General features: G+C 51.6%; 7 protein-coding genes across 7 annotated transcripts; 6 read left to right on the forward strand and 1 right to left on the reverse strand.

The window, feature by feature from the left end:
* Nucleotides 1-505: 505 nt before the first annotated feature.
* Nucleotides 506-2307, forward strand: SMAC4_03581 (uncharacterized protein). The gene is made up of 3 exons (XM_003351228.2): nucleotides 506-545; nucleotides 644-2082; nucleotides 2161-2307. The coding sequence occupies exons 2-3, from the start codon at nucleotides 668-670 to the stop codon at nucleotides 2276-2278; spliced, it is 1533 nt and encodes a 510-aa protein (XP_003351276.1). The 5' UTR covers nucleotides 506-545; nucleotides 644-667; the 3' UTR covers nucleotides 2279-2307.
* Nucleotides 2308-5239: 2932 nt separating this feature from the next.
* SMAC4_03582 (uncharacterized protein) lies at nucleotides 5240-6685 on the forward strand (the record flags this gene model as incomplete). Its single annotated transcript, XM_003351229.2, has 1 exon — nucleotides 5240-6685. The coding sequence occupies one exon, from the start codon at nucleotides 5240-5242 to the stop codon at nucleotides 6683-6685; it is 1446 nt and encodes a 481-aa protein (XP_003351277.2).
* A 985-nt stretch (nucleotides 6686-7670) lies between these two features.
* SMAC4_03583 (uncharacterized protein) lies at nucleotides 7671-8600 on the forward strand (the record flags this gene model as incomplete). The annotated part of the gene is made up of 2 exons (XM_066089974.1): nucleotides 7671-7938; nucleotides 8020-8600. The coding sequence occupies one exon, from the start codon at nucleotides 7671-7673 to the stop codon at nucleotides 7911-7913; it is 243 nt and encodes an 80-aa protein (XP_065947530.1). The 3' UTR covers nucleotides 7914-7938; nucleotides 8020-8600.
* Nucleotides 8601-9199: 599 nt separating this feature from the next.
* Nucleotides 9200-12502, forward strand: SMAC4_03584 (uncharacterized protein; the record flags this gene model as incomplete). The annotated part of the gene is made up of 4 exons (XM_003351231.2): nucleotides 9200-9935; nucleotides 10012-10205; nucleotides 10261-10985; nucleotides 11296-12502. Exons 1-4 carry the CDS (start codon nucleotides 9407-9409, stop codon nucleotides 12500-12502), a joined length of 2655 nt encoding a protein of 884 aa, XP_003351279.1. The 5' UTR covers nucleotides 9200-9406.
* Nucleotides 12503-14149: 1647 nt separating this feature from the next.
* Nucleotides 14150-16082, forward strand: SMAC4_03585 (uncharacterized protein). The gene is made up of 2 exons (XM_024655429.2): nucleotides 14150-14936; nucleotides 15067-16082. The coding sequence occupies exons 1-2, from the start codon at nucleotides 14883-14885 to the stop codon at nucleotides 15643-15645; spliced, it is 633 nt and encodes a 210-aa protein (XP_024511317.1). The 5' UTR covers nucleotides 14150-14882; the 3' UTR covers nucleotides 15646-16082.
* Nucleotides 16083-16506: 424 nt separating this feature from the next.
* On the forward strand, nucleotides 16507-18051 carry SMAC4_12603 (uncharacterized protein; the record flags this gene model as incomplete). Its single annotated transcript, XM_024655430.1, has 1 exon — nucleotides 16507-18051. The coding sequence occupies one exon, from the start codon at nucleotides 16507-16509 to the stop codon at nucleotides 18049-18051; it is 1545 nt and encodes a 514-aa protein (XP_024511318.1).
* A 458-nt stretch (nucleotides 18052-18509) lies between these two features.
* On the reverse strand, nucleotides 18510-21015 carry SMAC4_03586 (uncharacterized protein; the record flags this gene model as incomplete). The annotated part of the gene is made up of 2 exons (XM_003351234.2): nucleotides 18510-19343; nucleotides 19413-21015. 2 exons carry the CDS (start codon nucleotides 21013-21015, stop codon nucleotides 18640-18642), a joined length of 2307 nt encoding a protein of 768 aa, XP_003351282.1. The 3' UTR covers nucleotides 18510-18639.
* Between the last annotated feature and the right edge of the window lie 38 nt (nucleotides 21016-21053).

Below are 21053 nucleotides of genomic sequence, written 5' to 3' on the forward strand. Positions count from 1 at the left end.
ACGACAATGTAAAATAAGTAAATGAGGAAGCCGTGATAATGGCATGTCGTCGGGCCCTTCCACCATTACCAGTAACCTATGCTGATTTTGCTCTTGCCTTCCACCTGAAGGCGGTAGTATTGTGGAATCCGTGACCTGAGGAAACTAATGAATGTAGAGCCCGGTTCCCAACTCGACGGTTCGTACTTTGTAGCCGAGAGCATTTTGATCGGATATCATAAAATTCGAAGCTTCAGATGGCCTGGCCATGATCCCACATGTGTCTCGTGCCATCTCGCCATGTCCTCATTATCCAATACGGCACCGAGCGATACCGAGCCCCCTTCTAGAACACTTCTTCCTACACTCGCTTAATCCAACCTTTGATATCATTCTAGTCATTTTAGGTTGCGTGACCTTGTCCAGATTTCCATGGGGGGGCTCCATTCCCACCTCTACCCCACACTATTTCAACTTATGTAACTGCTGCCCTGCCCGCTTGATGCGCTGATTGCGCTGATCGCGCCGATTACCCTACTTACCTCAACACATTTAGACCGTCCAAAGTTCGTCTTTCTTCTTGGCTGTACAATCTCCCAACACAACCAAGTTGCCTTTCATCCTGCTTTGCGAAACGCTGACATCCCCGACCTCTTCCATCCAGAGACAGGCAGACAGTTTCGGTCCGATGTCCCCTCCCCAAGTCATCCGATTGCCCGACGGGCAGCTCATCAGCGTCACTCCCGTATTCGCCGGACTCTTCTTCAAATCCCACGAACTCAGCACTCCTCAGCACGCTATTCCCGCGGGCTGGAGTATCGTCATACAGACCGAGGACGATCGCAAGCCCGCCGATTCTTCTAGCCCTGGCCCCAAGAAGGGCGACGACCACGGCGCCGAGTCGAAACCAGCCATACACTCGTATACCAAGCCCACCCTCCAGAATGACGCCCTGTTCATCTCCTCGGTTTCGACCCCTGCGAGCAGCGACTTTAAGCCGGCCGCCAGCCCCACGCGACAGATCGCCATGATGCTGTGGGTTACCCTGTACTGGTACTTCCACCAGCCTGCCCCTTCGCCCATCCTACAAACCGAGACTTCCAAGGCCACGCCCACTGCCGGCCGGCCGCGTGGTGACTGGAAGATTCGCATCAGGAGGGACGGCGTCTTGCGCGGGAGGAACCTCATACCAAAACTCGAACGCATGGGTCTCATAGCCAGCGCCGACTCCTCGGTTGGCACTGCCCTCGATGACTCGGACGACCCATGGGCCAACATGTTTGTCTCGCGCAAGATGTTCTGGCAGATACCGGGACGCCTCTTCCTCTTCTCCCTCCAGCCGAACCTGAAGAACCTCAAGTCCTACCCCTGCTCTCCGGTTGTCAGTCGCCCTGGGTCCCCAGCCCAGGCTCAGCAATCCCAGATCACGGATGTATCCGAATCCCACACTCCGTTGCCTCCTTGTTCCATGCCGTCCTACCCCATCGGCCCCTTCTTCAGCGCCTCCTATCTTCCAACCTACTATCCTCCTGCGCCCCTGCAGTACACAATTACCAACCATGTCCGTCACCCCATACGGCCAAAGCCTCCTCGTATGGGTGAGGTCTTCTACACCCGCTTTGTGCCTTCCGTTGGCCAGTATCTCGCCTTCCGTGTAGCTTCCATTTCTCCGAAACCAGTGCCTTATTTCGGTCCTGTTAGTCCGAACTCGCCCCAGGGACAGAGCCATCTTACCCAGATGACAGATCTGGCTTTGATACAAGCCTGGCACCAAAGTCCACGCGTTTCTGCTTTTTGGGGTGAGTGTTCGGTCAACTTCTTGACCAATGCCCTCAAGAGTCGTCACAGCTTCCCCGTCATAGGCATGTGGGATGGTGTACCCTTCGGCTATTTCGAACTTTACTGGGTCAAGGAGGATTTGTTGGGCCGCCACATTGGAGGAGAGTCAGCGAATGACTGGGACCGTGGCGTCCATGTGCTGATAGGAGAGGAGTGGGCGCGTGGGAGAGTACAAGCTTGGCTTAGCAGTTTGGTGCACTACGCCTTCACGTCAGAATACAGGACCATGAGCATGTGTGTCGAACCCAGGGTGGACAACGTCAGGTAAGTCGAGTGTCGATATCATGTCGGAGCAGGCTCGCTGGTCTTCCAGAATCATGAAAGCTAATCGCCAATATTCAGGTTCATCCAACATCTCGAGTATGCTGGGTTCGCCAAAGAAAAGGAAGTGACGTTTCCGCACAAACAGGCATGGTTTGGTCGGTTGAGGAGAGAATCTTGGGAAGGCCCTGCTCTATGAGTACAGTTCGCATGCAATATATCACACAGAGCTAGCGGACTAGGCGTCCCTTTCTATACATAAAGAACCACTCCCAGAACACCACGAGGGCTGTCGACGCGGCGACAAACCCTCCCCCAGAGGCTTTACCTATTCAACGTATCTTGTACATGTTCGTCACATCACGCCAATGCAGCGGGCTTCGGTTTCAACGATCAATATACGGCTGGCTACAGCCTGTTCGTCCCTAGATCCCGACCTGCCAAACCTGCCTGAGACAGGAAGTTGTTACTTGGATCTTGTCCCTCTCCCATCCATGTTTGGCAGGTCTTCCTACGCATAACATGGATACCATGTAAACAACAACTTCCACCAACTTTACACTGGCACAGAGTAACGTGTGACCAAGATCCTCACCATCGGTGCCTACCAACTTGGGGATAACTAAGCTTCGCCATGTTGCTTTACTACGCAACGCCCCTTTTCGAGTGTTTCTCTTGTGCTGCATTAGTGCTCTACGCATCCTGAGAGAAGAGGCTGTGTTGAATAACTGGGTAGGTGGTAAGAATCGCAAGTTTAATTGTTTCAATACTGCTTCATAACTTTGAACATTGAAGGAGGCCAGTGCTGCGTTTCGAGAAAAGTCACAAACACATTCCAGCCTCATTTAACTGATCTGTTTGCTGACGAGGATTATGTTACAGGGGACGGCCGTTAAAGCACCAAGGCCTTACAAACTCCCTACTCCCATTTGCTGCCCTTCAAGATGGAGAGTAATCACGGCCAGGAGGCAGTTATACATTTCCACTCAACACTCCTGGGATCAGAATATTGTTTCTTTTTTTCTTTGTAAGTTCATAGGGTCCGCCAGCAGAAGCGCAGTGGAATGAACCATCTTTGAATAATTATAATATGCAAAAAGAACATGTTTGTCATTTTACATCCCTGGCGTTCCCTTTTCTTGTTTACCCAGCCCAGCGGGCCTGCGGTTTCCCCTTGCCCCCGACCAGAACCAATCTACGGAACCCCTGAACGCTGTTTAACGCGGAATTTTTGCACAATCCAGCAATATGTTTCACCAGAATCATTTTGCCCTCCTCGACTGATATTTCCTTCCGTTTAACAGGGGATACAGTCTCGGATAGCCACAGCTAAAGTTGAAATGCTTGACCGATGTTTCACGCGCGTGGCTTCTTCCCGTCATTGCACTCCTGTCCAAGGTACACGAGTTCTTAAACAAAGCAATAAAGGCCGGAGTGTGCGTGTGGCTTTCAGTCCTCCTCGCCGTCTCTTGTCACTTGCTTTTCCGATTTCTCTTTGTTAAACTTGCACTCTCTGTCCGAGTTGATCACAACACCGCTGGTACAGGTATATAGGGCTGTAACTTTTCTGGAGCTCATCCCTTGTCAACCTTAACCGACAGCTTTGTTACCCAGCTCTAACCCAACACTGGTTGGTATTCGAAGCTCGACGATCAGCTTCATGCAGACCTGCCCCCCGAACTCCTCCGTATTACGTCGACTTAGTTGCGGGCAGTGTGTGTGTAGTCACCCTACCATCAATCCCCATAATGAGGCTCAACATCTTCTTCTATCTGGTTGCAATCCTGAGCACACAAGTAGCTGCCGATGAAGCGCTTTCAGATGATGATGACCTACGGCCTTCCATCTGGTGTTCGGCAGCGTTTCTCTACCCCAGCCAAGACCGTCCGGGCATCAAAGACGCCCTAAAGAACGTGTTTCACGGATTCTGCGGGTTGAAAGGCTACGAAGTCTCTACCGACATTGAGCTCGATCAGTGTTTGAATAACGTGGATGGACAGGTGCGGTGGAAGGAGAAGTAAGTCTTGTTTTCTTCCCTATTTTTTTATTAAAATTCTTTTGGCCATTTATTTAATCAGTTTCGCTGTGCATGCACAAACGAAGACTTCTCATACATGGGATGGAGTATGAACAAAAGCAAGGAAACGGAGAGAAAGAGTGCATGAGACAGACCAGTGACTAACAGCTAATACGCCTGGAAAAACAACAGTGGAAACGGCATCAGCAACTGCGAGTGCAGAAGCAAGAGAGACACTCCTCTTGTGATTGAGTGTCAGTGCCCGGATGACGGGGGGAATAAGAAGATATCAAGCATTAATCTCAGTAAGTTTCTTCTTCTTAAGTTGTGGGTCGAATAGAATGCCAATTCAAGGACTAATCACTTACTCATGCTTCTAGACGAGCAACTAAAGTACGAAAACGGCACCTTTACATGCTTTGGGACATCGGGAAAAACCGATGATGTCTCCTATCGGTCACCCGGCAGATCGGGAGCGGGCGCGGGAGAGAAACTTGGTTTGGAATCGAACATGATACTTAAAAGATGGTTAAGAGAGTGAGATTGAGAGTGGTAGATTGAGGACATGGCTAGCTGTCATCGTGCTCGAAGGAGACTGGTATTGAAGCGAGACGCCTTGGATAGCAACATCTTTGCAAATAGTCTTGGTGGTTGTGGTACATACAAGATGGAGTAAACATGAGCCAAAACGAGAACTCACGGTTGTCCTATAATTTTCAAGATCTCTATCTGGAACCATTTGTCATCGTTTCCATTGATCTAATGAATGGACGTTCTTGAACAATGAACGACGTCCTGGTGTTAGTCTTCTCATTCGTGCTGAAATATCGTCACTCGTAACCCTAACCCGGTGAAGCCAGCACTTTCCTCTTTTGGTGCTGTGATCACGTGCGAGAGGTGCGAATGCAAATTCCCCAACCCCCCAAGCCCTGGCACTTGCGAAATTCGGACACCGCGTAATCGGACTTCAACAAGTAGAAGTCGACGAACTTCGCTCTCTGGGTCCGATTGCGTCTCATTATATTGGCTGGCGTTTCCTCAGACCCCTTCGCAATATGTATCGAGGGATTCACTGTTGAATGCAACAGCAATCCATTTAGGAGGCGCAGCTGGTGGAAATACCTCTACCCCAGCCCACCCAAGATGGCTTCTAACCCCCCCTACCTTTCATCCATCTTCTCAACTTCCGCACCCCCCGAGCATCCGCAATCATTCCAACAATCACAACCTCCTCCTCAACACCCTGCCATTTCACACCAGCAACAACTCCAACTGCAACAACAGCAACACCAACACCAACATCAACATCAACAGCAACAAGTTGCTTCGCCTCAGCAAACCCAACCGAAGCAGAAGCAACCACGTAAGCCTCGTCAGCCAAGGAAACAAGCTCAACAGCAACAACAGCAACAGCAGGTCCAGCAACAACACCAACAACACCAACAACACCAGCAACACCAACAACACCAACAACACCAACAACACCAACAACAACAGGCAGCCCCTCAACAGCAGCAGCAACAATTGGTAGGAATTGACGCTCAACGTTTTGCTCAACTCCAAGCCGAGGTTGGTCAACTTCACCAGCTAGTTCAAGGTATCATTCATCGCCTCGATGCCTACGGTGTCCCATCCCTGCCAGGCGGACATCATGCACCCCTTCTTCTTCCACAACAGCACGCCGTCCCGGTCTCTGCTGGCGGGACTTCCACCCTAGGAGGGGCCGCCACTGCAAACTCAGCAGCAGCAGCGGCAGCCAACAGCAACACAATCAACTTTAATTCTCTTCTACAAGCCAGTACATCCCACGATGTTGGTGGCGGTGGTGGTGGTGGTGAAAGTAGCGCTGCTACCGGCGTCGGCGGCGTAAGTGGTCTCGTCAACGGCGATCATGGTCACCATCATGATGACGGCTCCGGCGGCGGCGGCGGTAACGTGGTCACCCACCACCAAGACGACGGCGGCATGGGTGATGATAACAACAACGTAGACGACGATGACGACGAAGAATCCCGCCAACTCCAGCTCCTGTCCGCAAACCTAGTAGGCGACCAATCCCTCGGCGGTCCCTCGGTCTCCTGGGGGGACGCTGGCGGCGCCTCTTCTGGATCAGGAGCAGGAGCAGCAGGATTCGACATGGCCTACCCTCCTCAGGGGCACATCTTCCACATCCAACTCTCGACGTCCGCAGGCGGCAAGAACTACGTCGGTGGCGGTCCCAACGGCGCCTCGGTCGTCGTCAACAACTGGACGCGCCAGCACGGTTATCGCGTCATCACGCGCCGGTCCAAGATCAAAAACGACCGGTACCACCTGACCATGTCATGCGCGCTGAGCGGAAACAAGTACCGACCGGTGCCCGGCCCCACACAGGAGCAGATTGAGGAGGCGAGAAGGAACGGGCAGAGGAAGCCGTATCAGCGCAGGATCGGGACGGATAAGTGTAACTGCCCGTTTAGGTTCGTGCTGCGCGAGACGGCCAAGCATAGCTCGACGTTTGAGGTCCGCTGGACGATGGTGGGACCCGATCAGCAGCCTGCGATGCATAATCATGGACCGGATCCGAAGGCGTTGGCGGGCGATGAGTAGGACTATGGTAGTAATGCTTGCGGCGTTGAAGGATCGGGGAGTGGTACAGTGGAAGTTGTTCGAACGGGCCTTGGCGGGCTGGATCAGCAGCAGCAGCCCGCGATGCAATATCTTGGACTGGTCCCGAGGGCGTTAGTGGGGGATGAGTAGGGTAGTACTGCTCGCGGCGTCCAGGGATCGAGGATTGCACCGGAAGCTCCAATGGACTTCGACGATGGATGGATCACAGACGAAGGAGAGATCACAGATGGAGGAGACACGGGCGAGACGAGCAGCAACATATGGAGGACCCGAAGATGAGAGGGAACGGGGTCGAAGGACGAGAGCGTGCGAGGATGGAATGGAATCGACTGCAACTTCGAGGTGGCTAGAGTACATTGACCAGCGTCGTTTTTTGTTTTGTTTTCCGCCTCTCTTGTTTTCCCTCATTCTTCGATGGGACCTGGGTTTAGACATGATGCGATGGGATCCGAACAGGTGCGGGTTGGAACTGAACGGTCACCAGGGGGGCTGGGGGGGAGCGATTGATTCGAAGAAGTCTATATAAGGGTCATTCATGTGCATTTCGTATGTTCACTTTCATTCATGTCTCAGTGTGAGTTATCAGTTTAGTGTTTAATGTTTATCTGTTGCGAGCGAGCTCTATTTCTTTTCTCTTTCATAACCAAGGAGCAATATGAACTGAGCGGCCTGAACCTATTAGAGGTGCCTAGGCATGATGGCCGACTATCGTGAGTAATCTATAAGCGAACTTCTTACCCACATTTTGCTGACACCTCAGTAGCTCGCTGGCGCTCAGTAAACGAGGCGAGGTTATCTAGCCTACTGTTGGGGCTATGTAGGACTGGACTGTCTTTTTCGTCATATGCGCTTCTAGCCTAGGTCTGTCTAGTGGCCAACGTTGTAGGACTTCCAATGTAACCTCTCGCAATTGCTACATAAAGTACAAATATCATCCAAGCGCCTGAGTCTTTGCTCTTTCAACATGATTCATACCACTGAATTCAGACATCAGATATCAAGCCTCCCAGGAGTCATCAATCTTTCACCTCTCACTATTCAGTCCCACAACACGGAAACTTACCCCCACAACCAACAAAGTCAAGAAACGATGCCCGAAGATACGTTCCTTTCCAACAACGACGACCAAAGCTCCCCGCTGGCAACAGGGGCGGCAACAGGGAGCGGGAGCGGGAGTCAAGTTACCTTCCTCCCACGAAATCCCTGAGACCGAATTCTGCGTTTACGGAAAGGTATATATCTCCCTTTTCCCCTTTCTCCCTTCCTCCTTTCCCATCACCACCCACCTGACTCCCTCATTGACATCAAAACAGGTCTACGCCCACCCGCAACACGCCGACGCCCTAGCGCGCGTCTACGAGGAAACCACGCGTCTTTCCGCCTCCGAGCCGGGGGTCATTTATTACTGCATATCCCGAGAGTCGGAGGATACGAGAGTATTCCACTTCTTTGAGAGGTACACGGGAAGGGAGGAGTTCGAGGCGCATAATTGCCAGCCGATCATTAGGAAGCTGGTGGAGGAGGATGGGTATATTGAGAGGGTTGAGGCGGTTTTTGCGAAGCCGCTTGCGTGAAGTAAGTGAGGCATGAGGTCCTGGATGAGATGGGGGTGGAAGGGGTGAGGACGGGGGATGATGAGAGTGATGGATGAATGAGGTTGAGTAAGTGACTAAAACAGAGTGAGAAGTGACGGGAGAGAAGTGAGGGACGAGCGAGGAGAGGGGGAGTGAAGAAGTAGGAGGGAGGGGCGATTCGTTGAGTGGGAAGTTCTTTCCATCCCCTCCATCTTTGTGAAGGGAAGGTCCGAAACAGTCATGACGAATCTGCAGAGGATGGAATTATCACCAACCACAAAAAACACATCACAGCTCGCTCTTTCCCTCTTATACATCATAATTGGAGTCCCGCCTTACACCTTCCCGCTTCTTGACAAGCCGACATCGTCCTGACCCGCATTCGAGGCTGAGCACGTCGGAGACTACTCACTGTACTGAGCACGGGTAGCCTCTTGAGCATCATATTTTGTGATTCTCGACACCATCACCAAGATTTCGTCCGAAAACAAGACATAACCACTCCAGACCGTGGTGGCGACGATCTTATCAACCGGATCTCGGAAATAGATGAATCAATTCCCGAAACCCCAAGTTTGAATCACCAACATGTGGTACCGTACGAGCCAACGTCGAGGTAGTGTTCTGCTGCTGCTCCTTCCCAATCTCACCCTTGTTTCCCCGCACTTTACTAGATTTCGCCTTCCACCACAAATCCAGGCCGTTGACGATCATATGTCCGTTCAGATTAGAATGCATGTAACGTATGACACTGCAAGACACAGATTACTGTTCAACAGATAGGGAAGGAGATATTGGATTCCCTCCATTTGCGGGGAATGGTCTTCATCAAGGATGATGTCTCTCTTTGACGCCCCCGCATTCTTATCCCTTGTGCGCGTCTTACAAGTACCGACCCGGCGGCAGTCATACATGGATATCATGCTGCTCATGTAGGTGTAGATACTCTTCCGAGCAGAGTGCAGACCAGCAGACCAGCAGACATATGTGAGTTTGAGACGATCACTCGACGATACCCTCATCTTAACCTGTCATCCGACTACTGCCTTCATCTGCCACCATCAGCTGTAGTCAAGCTTTGGTCAACAAAATTCCCAAACCCCGATGACCCCTTGTTACGATAACCATGCAACCCGCAAGACCAACCGTTAAGACCGCCGAGGATCTCGACGGCGGCACCGCCCGACGCGTATCAAGCCATGACCCAGAAAAGATCCAATCGAGCGCTGGCACCACTCAAAGATTCAGCGAGCAGATCCCCCATGAGATGCTCGAAGAACTAGCTCCCAACGGGGAGGGCGATTACATCTGCGAAAAGGTCGACAACATGACCGAGGAGGAGGCTACCGCCATCGTGCAGGAATCCGTGCGATTCCACGCCGACGACTGGAACTTCCCCTCGGAGATGCGAGAACGTATGAAGCACCTTCTCGAAGGCCCCAAGGTGTATGGGGAATTTTACGACCGGGACTTGAGAGTCGATGCCACCCTGATGCGCTACTCGTCACCTTACCCAGGAGTTCGTGCAGTCCAGGAGTTGAAAGATGACCCGACGGTGCCGATTGAGACTATCAGGGCATACTTCTTGGGGGTGGCGTGGGCGGTTATTGGAACCTTTATGTCTACTTTCTTTAACAGCAGATTTCCGTCTATCGGTGTGTATGAGCTTGTCTTCTCTGGAACTCACTTTACGATCACCCTTTGCAAACTTGTGCTGATTGTTTTTGACAGGTCTTAGTGGGTCGGTTATTCAGATCTTGCTATATCCATGTGGGAAGTTCCTCCAATACGTGCTGCCAGATTGGGGCATCACAGTCTTTAGTGTTCGTCACTCGCTCAACCCTGGACCGTGGACATTCAAGGAGCAGATGTTTGCTACGATTTGTTACAATATTGCCATTTATACCACCAACTCATATGGAATGGTATGTTGCCGGTGTGACTACTACTGTGGATAGTATACGCTGACGGATCGGACAGATCTTGGTACAAAAAATGGATGTATTCTACGGCCTCAAATTTGTCAACTTCGGATATCAACTCATGTTAACGCTTTTTGTTCAACTCATGGGCATGGGATTTGCCGGGTATCTGCGCAGATTCAGTGTATACCCTGTCAAGGCGCTGTGGCCGACCATCCTTCCAACAATCGCCATGAATCGAGCTCTGACAAGACCCGAACCAAGGGAAAACATTTACGGGTGGACCATTTCCCGCTACCGCTTCTTTTACATATGCACGCTCAGTATGGCGGTCTACTACTGGCTGCCAGGCTACCTCTTCACTGCGCTTTCAACATTCAACTGGATGACTTGGATTGCCCCGAACAACGTGCTTCTTTCTCTTCTGACCGGCTCAATAACAGGCCTGGGACTGTTCAACCCGATCACCACGTTCGACTGGAATGTTGCTACAAGCTCGTATGCTGCGCTATCGCAACCTTTCTTTGCCACCTGCACCATGTACTTTGGCGGTATTCTCGGCGGCCTTATCATCCTGGGCATATACTACAAGAATATGAACTACACGGGGTTTCTGCCCATCAACTCTAGCTCAGCCTTTGCCAACGATGGGACAACGTATCAGGTCCAGAAGGTGGTGGTCAACAATCAACTGGACCAGACCAGGTACCAGAACTACTCACCACCTTTCTACTCAGCTGGATATATCCTGACAGTTGGAGCAAACTTTTGCTTTTACCCAGTGTAAGTCTACTACCCCTTTGAAGGGTCGTAAAAATGAACCAAACGTGTTACAGTCAATACATGACACATTCAAGCGTTTTCATTATGCCTTTATACTGAGCCACTAGGCATTTGTTTAGATGAACGCATGCTTCATGGACTCTATCCGATATATGTATCGTGTTGTTTAATTTAATTCCCACAACAGGTTTGCGCCGGTCTTTCTTAGCAAAGCAAGGCGTATTGGACTGTCCATGTGCGGTCTATTTTTTCGACTACGCCGCTCTTCCACTCATTCCATTGTCTTGAGCTGACCGTTGTTCACTCTTAGCTACTTCCTCTATATCATGATCAACCAATGGAAGACTATCGGCCAAGCATATAAGGACTTCTGGCACGGCTTGAGGCATGGGAAGGGAAATTATGCCGGCGCAATGGACGTTCATAGCCGGCTCATGGCACAATATCCCGAGGTCCCGGATTGGTGGTTCCTCGTCATCCTCGTGGGCGCAATTGTTGTATCGGTCATCTTTCTCAAGATCTACCCCCTCGATACTCCGGTATGGCTTGTCTTTCTCGTCATTGGAATCAACCTCGTTTTTGCCGTGCCGTTGTCGTTCCTGTCGGCAACCACTGGCACGAACCTTGGCCTGGGAGCATTGATCCAAGTAATAACAGGCTTTCTGTTACCTGGAAACACCAACGCATTCCTGTTTGCGCAGACACTAGGGTCCTGGGCTCTAGCAGGATATGGCGACAACATGGTCCAAGACCTGAAGATGGGACACTATGTGCGGATTCCACCCAGAGCCGTGTTCAGGAGTCAGATCGGGACCATCATCCTCACAGTCTTTGTTGCTGTCGGAACCCAGGACTTCATCATGAACAACGTCAAGGGCCTTTGCACTCCCGACCAGCCTTCCCGCTTCACCTGCGCCAACGACGGGAATCCCCTCTATGCCAGCTCTTTGATGTGGGGCCTTCTCGGATCGGACCGCATGTTCAACTCCCTCTACCCCTTGTTCAAGTGGTGTTTCCTCATCGGCACTTGCATCGCCCTGTCCTTCCTCTTCGGGCAAACCTACGGCCCTCGCTATCTCCCCGGCGTCAAGGAAAAGCTCCGCAGCCGTCTGTCGCCGCGCCCGTTTGCCATGCTGGACCGCACCTTGTTCCCCTTTGTCGCGTCCCTCCTCTGGCTGAACCCCATCCTGGTCATCCAGGGCGTGCAGCACTGGGCGCCGAGCAACATGAGTTACAAGACGCCTGGGTTCATCCTCTCGTACGTGTTCATGTACTGGATGCCAAAACACCGATTGGCGTGGTGGGAGAAGTACAATTACGTCTTGTCGGCGGCGTTGACGGCGGGCGTGGCCATCAGCGGGCTGATCATCTTCTTTGCTGTAGGGTATAATCCGAGGAAGCTGGAGTGGTGGGGGAACACGGTTAGCGGAGCGGGGGTAGACGGAAGAGGGACGGGGATTCTGGAGATTCCGAGGGATAGAGGGTATTTTGGGCCGGAGAAGGGGACGTTTCCTTAGGGTGGGCGGGATGAGGACTTTCTCTCGTTCTTGTGGTGTGTGTCAGGAAGGGTACAATATGTAATGACCAAGGGTTAGGGTCAACGCTGATTAACCACAGCGCAATGGTATTGCTGCCAGGTGGGAAAGGTCAGTTCTATCACGAAGTTTGGACTTCTTCTTTAAAGAAAAGTGATCGACAAAGTCTCTCCGGTTCTAGGCTTGCCTTGGTAGGCTTCGGCTTGTTTCATCGCTGCATAGTGTACGTCAGCTGGTCCCGTATTGATGTTTGATGGTTGAGGGTTTCGGGCGGTGAGCCGATTTTCCAGGGACATTGGCTTGGTCTTGGATGGCTCGGCTTTGGTCTTGGGGTTTTCTGGGTACGGTGGCCCAAGTGTGTCTTAGGCCCGTTATCCTAAGTTCAATGTAAAAAGGTTGTTGTCAGCTGTAGGTGATAGATAAGCGCCCGGGCGCGTTAATATTCGTCTCACTATTTATATAACCCCGCTTCTCCTAGTATCTCCCTATAGTTCCCATTGCTTCTAAAGCCTCATTGCTCTCAAAACTTCATTATTCTTATTGCTCTCAAAACTTTATTACTCTCAAAACTTTATTGCTCCCATTGCTTCCATTGCTCCCATTGCTCCTATTGCTACTAAAGTCTCCTCATTGATTTCCAAGCCTTAGCGCTCTCAAAGCCAGCGGGGCTCGTAGGCCAGCGGGGCGACAATAAGGAAGAATTATGAATCGTTTAGCGGGGAGGAGTGTGCGCACGGCTGTGCGTGGAGTGTAAATAATTTGCCCTGCATCTGGCTACAACTGAAAGCGCGGACCAGTTTTATAACAGGCCTAAGACACACTTGGGCCACCGTATTTGGGTCGGCTTTCTGCAGGGACCATCCCATTGTAAATGCTTTGGGGATTGGGGAAGTTGACGTTGCCGATGTGCCATTGCAGTGCTTAAGGTTTGTTTCGTTTCCCTGAAGACTGATGGATGGTCCCTGGAAATCTTTGAGTGCTGGGAGTCTGAGACTTCTACATAGAAGGGATTCTCAGGGTTGCCTGGCTGTGCTGGTTGTGACGAAATTTCGGGTTTGCCAGACGTGTGCTGACGTATTCTTCTGAAGACCTCGTCTTTCAACGTCATAGCGATACCTACTGCCTCGGTTTTCAACCACCCGAATTGTTGACTGAAGCTGAAGTCTCGGAGACTTTGAATTCCTGACGAAGAGGTTGGAGGATGATGCTGGCTGGCGCTTACGAGACCTGACCCGACCCGACCGGATCTGGGACCCGTCACCCGGCGCGCCGTCTGATCTCATCCCGGCTGAGCTGTTCGCTTGTGGAGCACGCTACAAGCTTGTCACTGCTATTATTGGGCCAACCCCCCGCATTTTGGAGATTTTGGGGTTGATGGGTCCTGAACCTGAAAGGTTGCATGTAAGTCGATGGTTCAAGAAGGTACTCTGCGTACCTTACATAAGTGCGGTGAAGAAAAGACGCACGCAACGAAGAAGACTTTTTATATCTTCTTTTTGTTCCCTTCTTCCTTTGATGTTGCAGAGAATAACCAGAATACGCTGAAATAGTTTTTCTTGTTTCTGTTTCTACGGAAAGAAGAAGAGCCACAACGAGTGGACAATTACAACCGCAGCTACCTACAGCCGTATCCACAATCCACTTCAGACGAACAGTCGACTCCACTTTTGCGCATCCTCTTCAGCGCAACTAGTTTTGTTCAGCCTTCACTTTCCTTCAGAGTGACGGGAGGAACAAGAGGTTTCGAAAGCAACGGTGTCGACAAAGATTTTGGATCGGCCCCCTTCCAGCTATTTTCCGTCGGTCGCTTGTCTCGTGGTTGGGTTGCAACAACACTGGACTTAGCTTCGAAACCAGGAACCATCTGCCGATCGACGTCATTGCAGTTGTTTATCAAGGTCCCTTTGAGAGCCCGAGTTGACGCGAGCGACCTGCCTGTTGACCGCCAGACGAGTACCAAGGCAACCTTTACAAGGCCAACCAGAAGAAATAAGCAAAGGAAAACAGAAAGACGGAGAAGAAAAAGGGTGACACAACACAGAGTCAGGCAACAACTTGAGCGACAAGCGACAGAGAAACCGGGCAACCCTCACGGCTCCAAGGCTTAAAGCAGTTTATCCCGATTGGCAGAGTTGCGCCGTCACCAGACACACTGCCATACATAAACTTTTGCGCGCCCAACCATTCAGCTCTTTTTTGGATTTCCGACTGTCCTGCGATTGTTTGCGACGAGTTCGACACTTTTGCGCCGCTGCCCAGAAAGCAACAAACCCCCAGTCACATCCCATCTTAACGAGGGATTTCAGAGCCGCCAAATCTCTCTACCCGTCTACGTCCAAACCCGCTTGCTCAAAGAGCGAAGATGCTGTTCGCAATGATGTTCGCCTTTTGGCGCTTCCTAGAAATACTCACCCTGGTAAGCATATCTTCTCGACCTTCCCCCCCCCCCCCCCCCAAAAAAAAAAAAAACAAAAAAAAACACCCGAATGTTTCCATGTTTCACTGCCAGTTCCACCCGCCTTGTCTAACCTCCATCTCTTTTCCAGATACCAACAATGGGCATGCTAGCCTACTTCGTAGACGGCTACGTCAAGTCCAACCAGCTCACACCAACCTACATCCTGATCCTCTTCATCGTCTCGGTGCTCGCGCTAGCCTGGTGCATCGGCACATTATTCACCTACCACCGCTCCTCCACCAACGCGCAATTCGTCGCCTTCGTCGACCTCGCCTTCGTCGGCGCTTTTATCGCCGCCGTCTTTTACCTGCGCTGGATCGGCTCGGTGAACTGCACCTCTGTCGACCGCGGCAACCCTTACTTCGTCGACCTGGGCGCCGTCGGTTCCGCCAACTTCAACACTTTTAGAATTAACGTCAACAAGACATGCGCGATGCTGAAAGCGTGCTTTGCCTTTGGCATCATGAACTGCATCTTCTTTTTTATCACCAGCTTGCTGGCGTGGATTCACGGTGGACATACGGCCAGGAGTGAGAGGGTGTATACCACTAGAAAAACCACTACACATCACCATCGCGGTGGCAGCGGACATCGCAGGAGCCATAGCGGGAGTCATAGCCGCAGCAGAAGGTCAAGGTCGCTGTCGCATTCGAGGTCGTATGTCTAGATCTAGGAGGGATTCGAACTCGAACTTGTGTGTTGTGAGGTTTGGGAATATGTGGAAGAGGAGCGTTGGGAGGGGGTGGGGGATTCAGGTGCCGCCGCCGCCGCCGTCGTCGCCGATGTTGGAATGACGACGATGGCGAGGGTTACAAGTGACAACCACCGCTGGCAATGACCAAGGACGTTGTTGAACAATGTTCGGCGAAGCTTGCTTGGATGATGCACATGCTTTTTTTTTTTTTCAAGAAAGCTTATGAGGTGGCTGATGGATGGATGTATGTGGTCGAAGGAAGGAGCTGTGCTCCGTTTCGGACTTGGTTTATGACTGTAATGATTGTCATGTACATACTTGATGACGATGATGATTTGAGGAATCAGGCAGATGTCTTCTCCTTTATATATAGGATCTACGGCCAGTGGCCAACGCCTTTGCACCCACAGGCCCCTAGTCGACTTACGTGACACACTCGCGTCAGGAAGGGCTTTTCCATTAAAGGTGAGATTAATGATCTCATCATTCTGGTGTGTTGTTTACGTTCGATGTTGATTTCGAGTCATTCCTGTCAAGATAAGGTAAGCAACTGACCCGAGTCACAGATCATGCCCGAGTGCTAGTGAATCTTGGCTGATGCACGCCTACGGTACTTGGGTATGGCCATCACCAACATTGGTTCTATATAAAAGGACGGCTTGGAACGCTGTACTGCGTACTACAGCATATTTCATTTTGCAATTATAGTCTCAATGGAGATAATGAACAACCAAGGCAATTCAGTAACCAATGCCAGGGAACAGAATACTTGACATCTCTTCAACATCAACCCCAAAAACGGCTCTTCGACCACCAAGCTTCCGATGCAAAACAATGGGTGCCACACTCTCACAGCCACTTCTTTCGTTACCTTCCAGGGCCATGAAGCCCAAGTCCAAACGCCCCCGGTTTCGATTTCGATTACGAATTCGCTGGAAAAGAAACCGTCCAAAACACCACATCCCCTGTCCCGTACCTGAACGTGACCATCGACAATGCCGTGAGGCAAAGCTCTACGATAGCAGTTGTACAGAGGCCGAGCAATCCCCATCTCCCTTCTCAGACCACTACACTTTTACCTCTGCATCCTCAACCATCGTGCCAACATCCCCGGTTACGGTGGTAGAGAAAGTACCGGGTGCCCTCAGTACATTCGAAGAGCCTCACGACGCCACTCTACCCTCTAGTCCGGACAGCTTCTCCGAATCGCCCCGGGACTTGATACATGCCCTCCTTTCCAAGGAGAAACCTCTACCGCCCTTGCCAAAGACACCCCTATCTTCCATTGTACATCATACCCCCAGCCAACAGACGCATGCCGGTACTCCTAGCGAACTCCGACCCAGGGTTAGCCAAGTTACCGATACGTCTGTCGAAGAGCCCAAACAAGGGGACGATGATGAGACAGAGCATGATTTCTCAGACTCAGACTTCCCGCCACTCCACCGCCGCCCCATCGCCATCCCCAGTCCAGTTCCCAGCCCTAGTCCTAGCTCCCTTCTCAGCCTGAGACTGAAGAGGCCAGAAACACCAGAGACTCTCGCAGGACCAGAGACGCAGGAGAGACCACATACTCCACCCCCTTGGGACACGTCCCTTACCGGTTATGGGTCCGTACTGGAGGTTTCTCGCCCGTTCAGGGCCAGTCGCGTGTTTGAGCACCCGCTTGTTGAGGGGCACTTTTGGGGGAAGATGGGAGATGCGGGTTCACTGCCAGGTGGTGGTGGTGGTGTTGGAGTTGGTGGTGGCCCGATAGCTACTGGCGCAAAGAGGAAAAGGTGGAGGGAGCATGGAGGGGAAAAGTGTCGAGGGGAGGAGAGGGGAAAATTGGAAGCGAAGAGGAAGTTGAAAGGAAAGAGAATGTCCGAGTGGAGAAGGTGGAAGCCCTTGCCTAGGTACCCGGCTTGTACAAGCGTTGCACAGAGAGCTAGCACTTGGGTTGGTTCTGATCACAGGGCATGGAGAGCAGTTATCGAGGACGATAATGATGAAGGATATCAGGGAGAAGATGGCGAGGAAGAAGATGACGAGGAAGAAGATGACGAGGACGACGAGGATTTGGAGGAGGCAATAAAGAGGTTCCTGGAGATGAAGATCCCAGTCGACTTGAGTAGTTTATACCGGCTGACAACCAGTTTTGCGGGGACCGGAGAACATATAACAACTGCTGACCGTGGGATTGGGGAAGTTGCGGCAAGGGAGGCAGGAGGGAAGGCAGAGGAGGAAGGCTCGCAGAACGCGATGGGTCTCGAAGGGGGCCAAGAAGGCCAGTTATCGCCCTTAGCAATCTTCAAGGACTCGGATATCGAGGGCTTTGAGTTCTTATTTGAAGAGGACGAAGGAGGCGGCACATGGTACTCGAAAATGGTTCTTGGGTAGAGAGCCGAAGGGTTGACGGTGAAAGTGAAGTCTGCAAGATGAAGGGCCGAATTTGTGTTTTTCTTTTTGCAGAAGGTGGAAGGATAAGTCGGTGGAAGGAAATAAAATAGTGAAAGAGAAGCAGATGGGAAGGAGAAGGAGGTAGACGGCACAAGTGAATGACAAGGACAGAGATAAATTGAGGATTGAGAGGGCGCTTCCCAATTTTCAAGTTCAGGAAGTGGAAGGTGCGAGCTACCTTGGTTAGCCTTCCCACGGCAGGAAGAAATTCCCACTACAGAGTAAAAGGTTCGGGTCTTTTTAAGATCCTTTGCTCTTTTCTCTTTCATGTGTGAGCGTGACAGTCCCGCCTTGCACCTTCCGTGCCTCCCATGACTCGACCATCGTCTTATCGGTCCCTCGATCAATGTACTCGACATCACTGACCAACCCAAATACACGAATGCGACATAGTCAAATGATTGGATTTCATTGACGGAGTAGATGTGTCCCTCGACCTATTACGTCACAATAAAGACTCTGCTCCCTCCCAACAAACGTGAAGATAGTAACGAGTATCATCGCGATAAACGCTGGACCAAGTAGGAACTAATACTCATCGTCTTCATCCTCCCCGTCCTCTTCGTCTGCCATATCCATAATGAGCCCACCTTCGCCTTCTTCATCGTCCTCCTTGTCTTCACCCGAGATCTCGTTACCTTCCTCGTCATCCTGAAAATCAGCATAGTTCCGCGCATCGTAATCATCCCCGCTGACACTGCCGTCATCACCGTCGTCGTTATCATCATCCGAGTCAGGAATAGGATTATTTCGACCATGCAGTTCCAGCTTCTCCGCGAGAGTCAAAGGCTTGGTGGGGGCTGCGTCATCTTCATCATCTTCTTCAGACGAGTCGTCACTATCGCTTGCGGATGATTCGCTTTCTTCGTCCTCGTCATCATCTGTGTCGGAAGCCGGGGGCCGCAGTCCCCGACGAGATGTGATTTTCCGGGGCATTGGTACCTTCTCTTCCTCTTCTTCTTCCTCTTCATCCTCCTCATCCTCGTCTGGCACAACTCTGGGCCGACGTATGGCTTTCCGCTTGAGTCGCCGCCTCGATACCTCTTCTTCTTCTTCCTCATCGCTATCCGAGATGACCACAGGGTCTCCAGGACTCTCACCACCTGAAGCGCTCTGAGGACTTTCTCTTTGCTTTTCAATCGACTCGTACTCCATCTCCTGATCCTCATCTTCATCATCCGAAAGCACAACAGTACCGCGGGCACGGCGGCGACTCTCGTTGCTGATACGCGCTGCTTTCCTGGGCGGTCCATCATGCTCCTCCTCCTCTTCCGAATCCGACTCCAAGACCCGTTTCCTACCAGAGCCGACAGAGCGAGAGGGTCCAGCTCGACGTGGTGAGGATGACTCCTCATCCATTGTTGAGGAATCCGACGGGTCTATGCTGGAGAAGCGAGCAGCGTCGGTTGGACCAAGGCGATCATTTTGATGGACGTTATTCCCGGAGTGAGATTCGTCGTCGGAGTCGTCGGAGATTTCGATGGGGACATCATGACTCTGATTTGCACGTCCTGCACGGCTTGGTCCCCCTTCTTCATCGCTCGAATCTTCCTCCTCTTGATCGCTGCCATCTGCCACAACAACAAGATCATCTTCGTTTTCTGACCCCCCTACCTCATCCTCGCTGATTTCCGAGTCATCGATCCCTGAGCTCTCGTACTCATCCGGCTCCTCATCCCCAAGCTCTTCGTCCGAAGTATAGTCAGAGAAACTCCAGTCGGTGTTATTGTTTTGTTCTTTGACAATCTTCTCAAAGCGCCGAAGGCCAGTTTCGAAAGAGAAGCGTATGAGTGGCTGGAAGATATTTTCTCTGTCGTCGAGTCCACTTTGGGTGTATCGGAGCGATCGCCAAACCAGTTCGCACAGAACACCGGGAATGCTATTGTCGACGGTGAATTCGCAGGTCTTGGAAGGGTTTCGCCAGCAATACATGTAATCAGCATCCTCTCCGACGCCTGGCTCCTCCTCTTCGGTCCGTACAAAGTAATGGCGGTCCTCTTTGTTCGCACACCAGCGCAAAAACCTCGCCGGACAATCGGAGTCATCAATGATGCAGAACGCCCTGTTCAACCGAGGGCAGAAGTTCTTCAACATTGCTTCATAATCAAGCCGCTCCGGGAACCAACGGATATCGATGTGGCGGGCAAGGTCGACATCGAGCGCCAGGTTCCGAATTTGATCCGAAAAGCCTGGTATTGGCTGGAAGGGGGGAGAGACTCTGCCGCCTAGAACTACAACGTCGTTCATGCAATTCCAGCGGATCGTACATTGGCCATTTCGAAAGGTGAGAACATCAGGAAATTTCTTGAGCACATGCTCGCGGCTTTCTCGGTGAACAGCCGACATGATACGGGTGGGAGTGGTTTGCTGGTCAAGTATGTGGCTCTCCCAGACATCGCCCGGATTATTGTTCAGGTTCCCTGGGGCAGGGAGGATGCGGAACTCATAGACGCGTGACTTTGCCGTCAGATCGGGGCAGAACATCTCCCAGACGCGCTGGCGAAGTTCATAAGGCAAGAGGGCGAACTTGGGGAAAGATTGGTGATCGTTGCGTCTGGCTTGGCGAGAGTTCGGGTATTCGTAGATGTGTTCAGCAAGGTCACTTTCATCGTGCTCGTCGTCGTCGTCATCTTCATCATCGCTTGAGTGGGATTCACTCGCTTCGAGGTTGAGCATCGACGCCAGAAGCTGAATACCCCTGCTGTTACGTGTCAAAATTTCTGAGGAAGACACCTCATCATCGCTGGAGTCGTCTGAGTCTGAAGAGACCTCGGAGTTGGATCCAGAATCAGAGCCGGAGTCGGATCCGGACTCGTTGTCGTTGCTCGCGTCAGAACTGTGTTCCTCCTGGTCAGAGTGATGATCTTGATGGTCGGACTCATCCGACGAGGAGTCGGCAGCCATTCTGAATTATCCTAGCCGAGCAGGCAGGGATGGTGCGT

This window comes from Sordaria macrospora, chromosome 6 (genome assembly GCF_033870435.1).
Source record: "Sordaria macrospora chromosome 6, complete sequence".
NCBI classification, from domain to species: Eukaryota; Fungi; Ascomycota; class Sordariomycetes; order Sordariales; family Sordariaceae; genus Sordaria; species Sordaria macrospora.

What these genes read in the sequence shown, in the direction of transcription:
- SMAC4_03581 (XM_003351228.2), top strand. Translation starts at nt 668, where the DNA reads ATGTCCCCTCCCCAAGTCATCCGATTGCCCGACGGGCAGCTCATCAGC. An exon ending in CCCAGGGTGGACAACGTCAG is followed by an intron (nt 2,083 to 2,160) that starts GTAAGTCGAGTG and finishes GCCAATATTCAG; the next exon opens with GTTCATCCAACATCTCGAGT.
- SMAC4_03585 (XM_024655429.2), top strand. Translation starts at nt 14,883, where the DNA reads ATGCTGTTCGCAATGATGTTCGCCTTTTGGCGCTTCCTAGAAATACTC. An exon ending in TCCTAGAAATACTCACCCTG is followed by an intron (nt 14,937 to 15,066) that starts GTAAGCATATCT and finishes TCTCTTTTCCAG; the next exon opens with ATACCAACAATGGGCATGCT.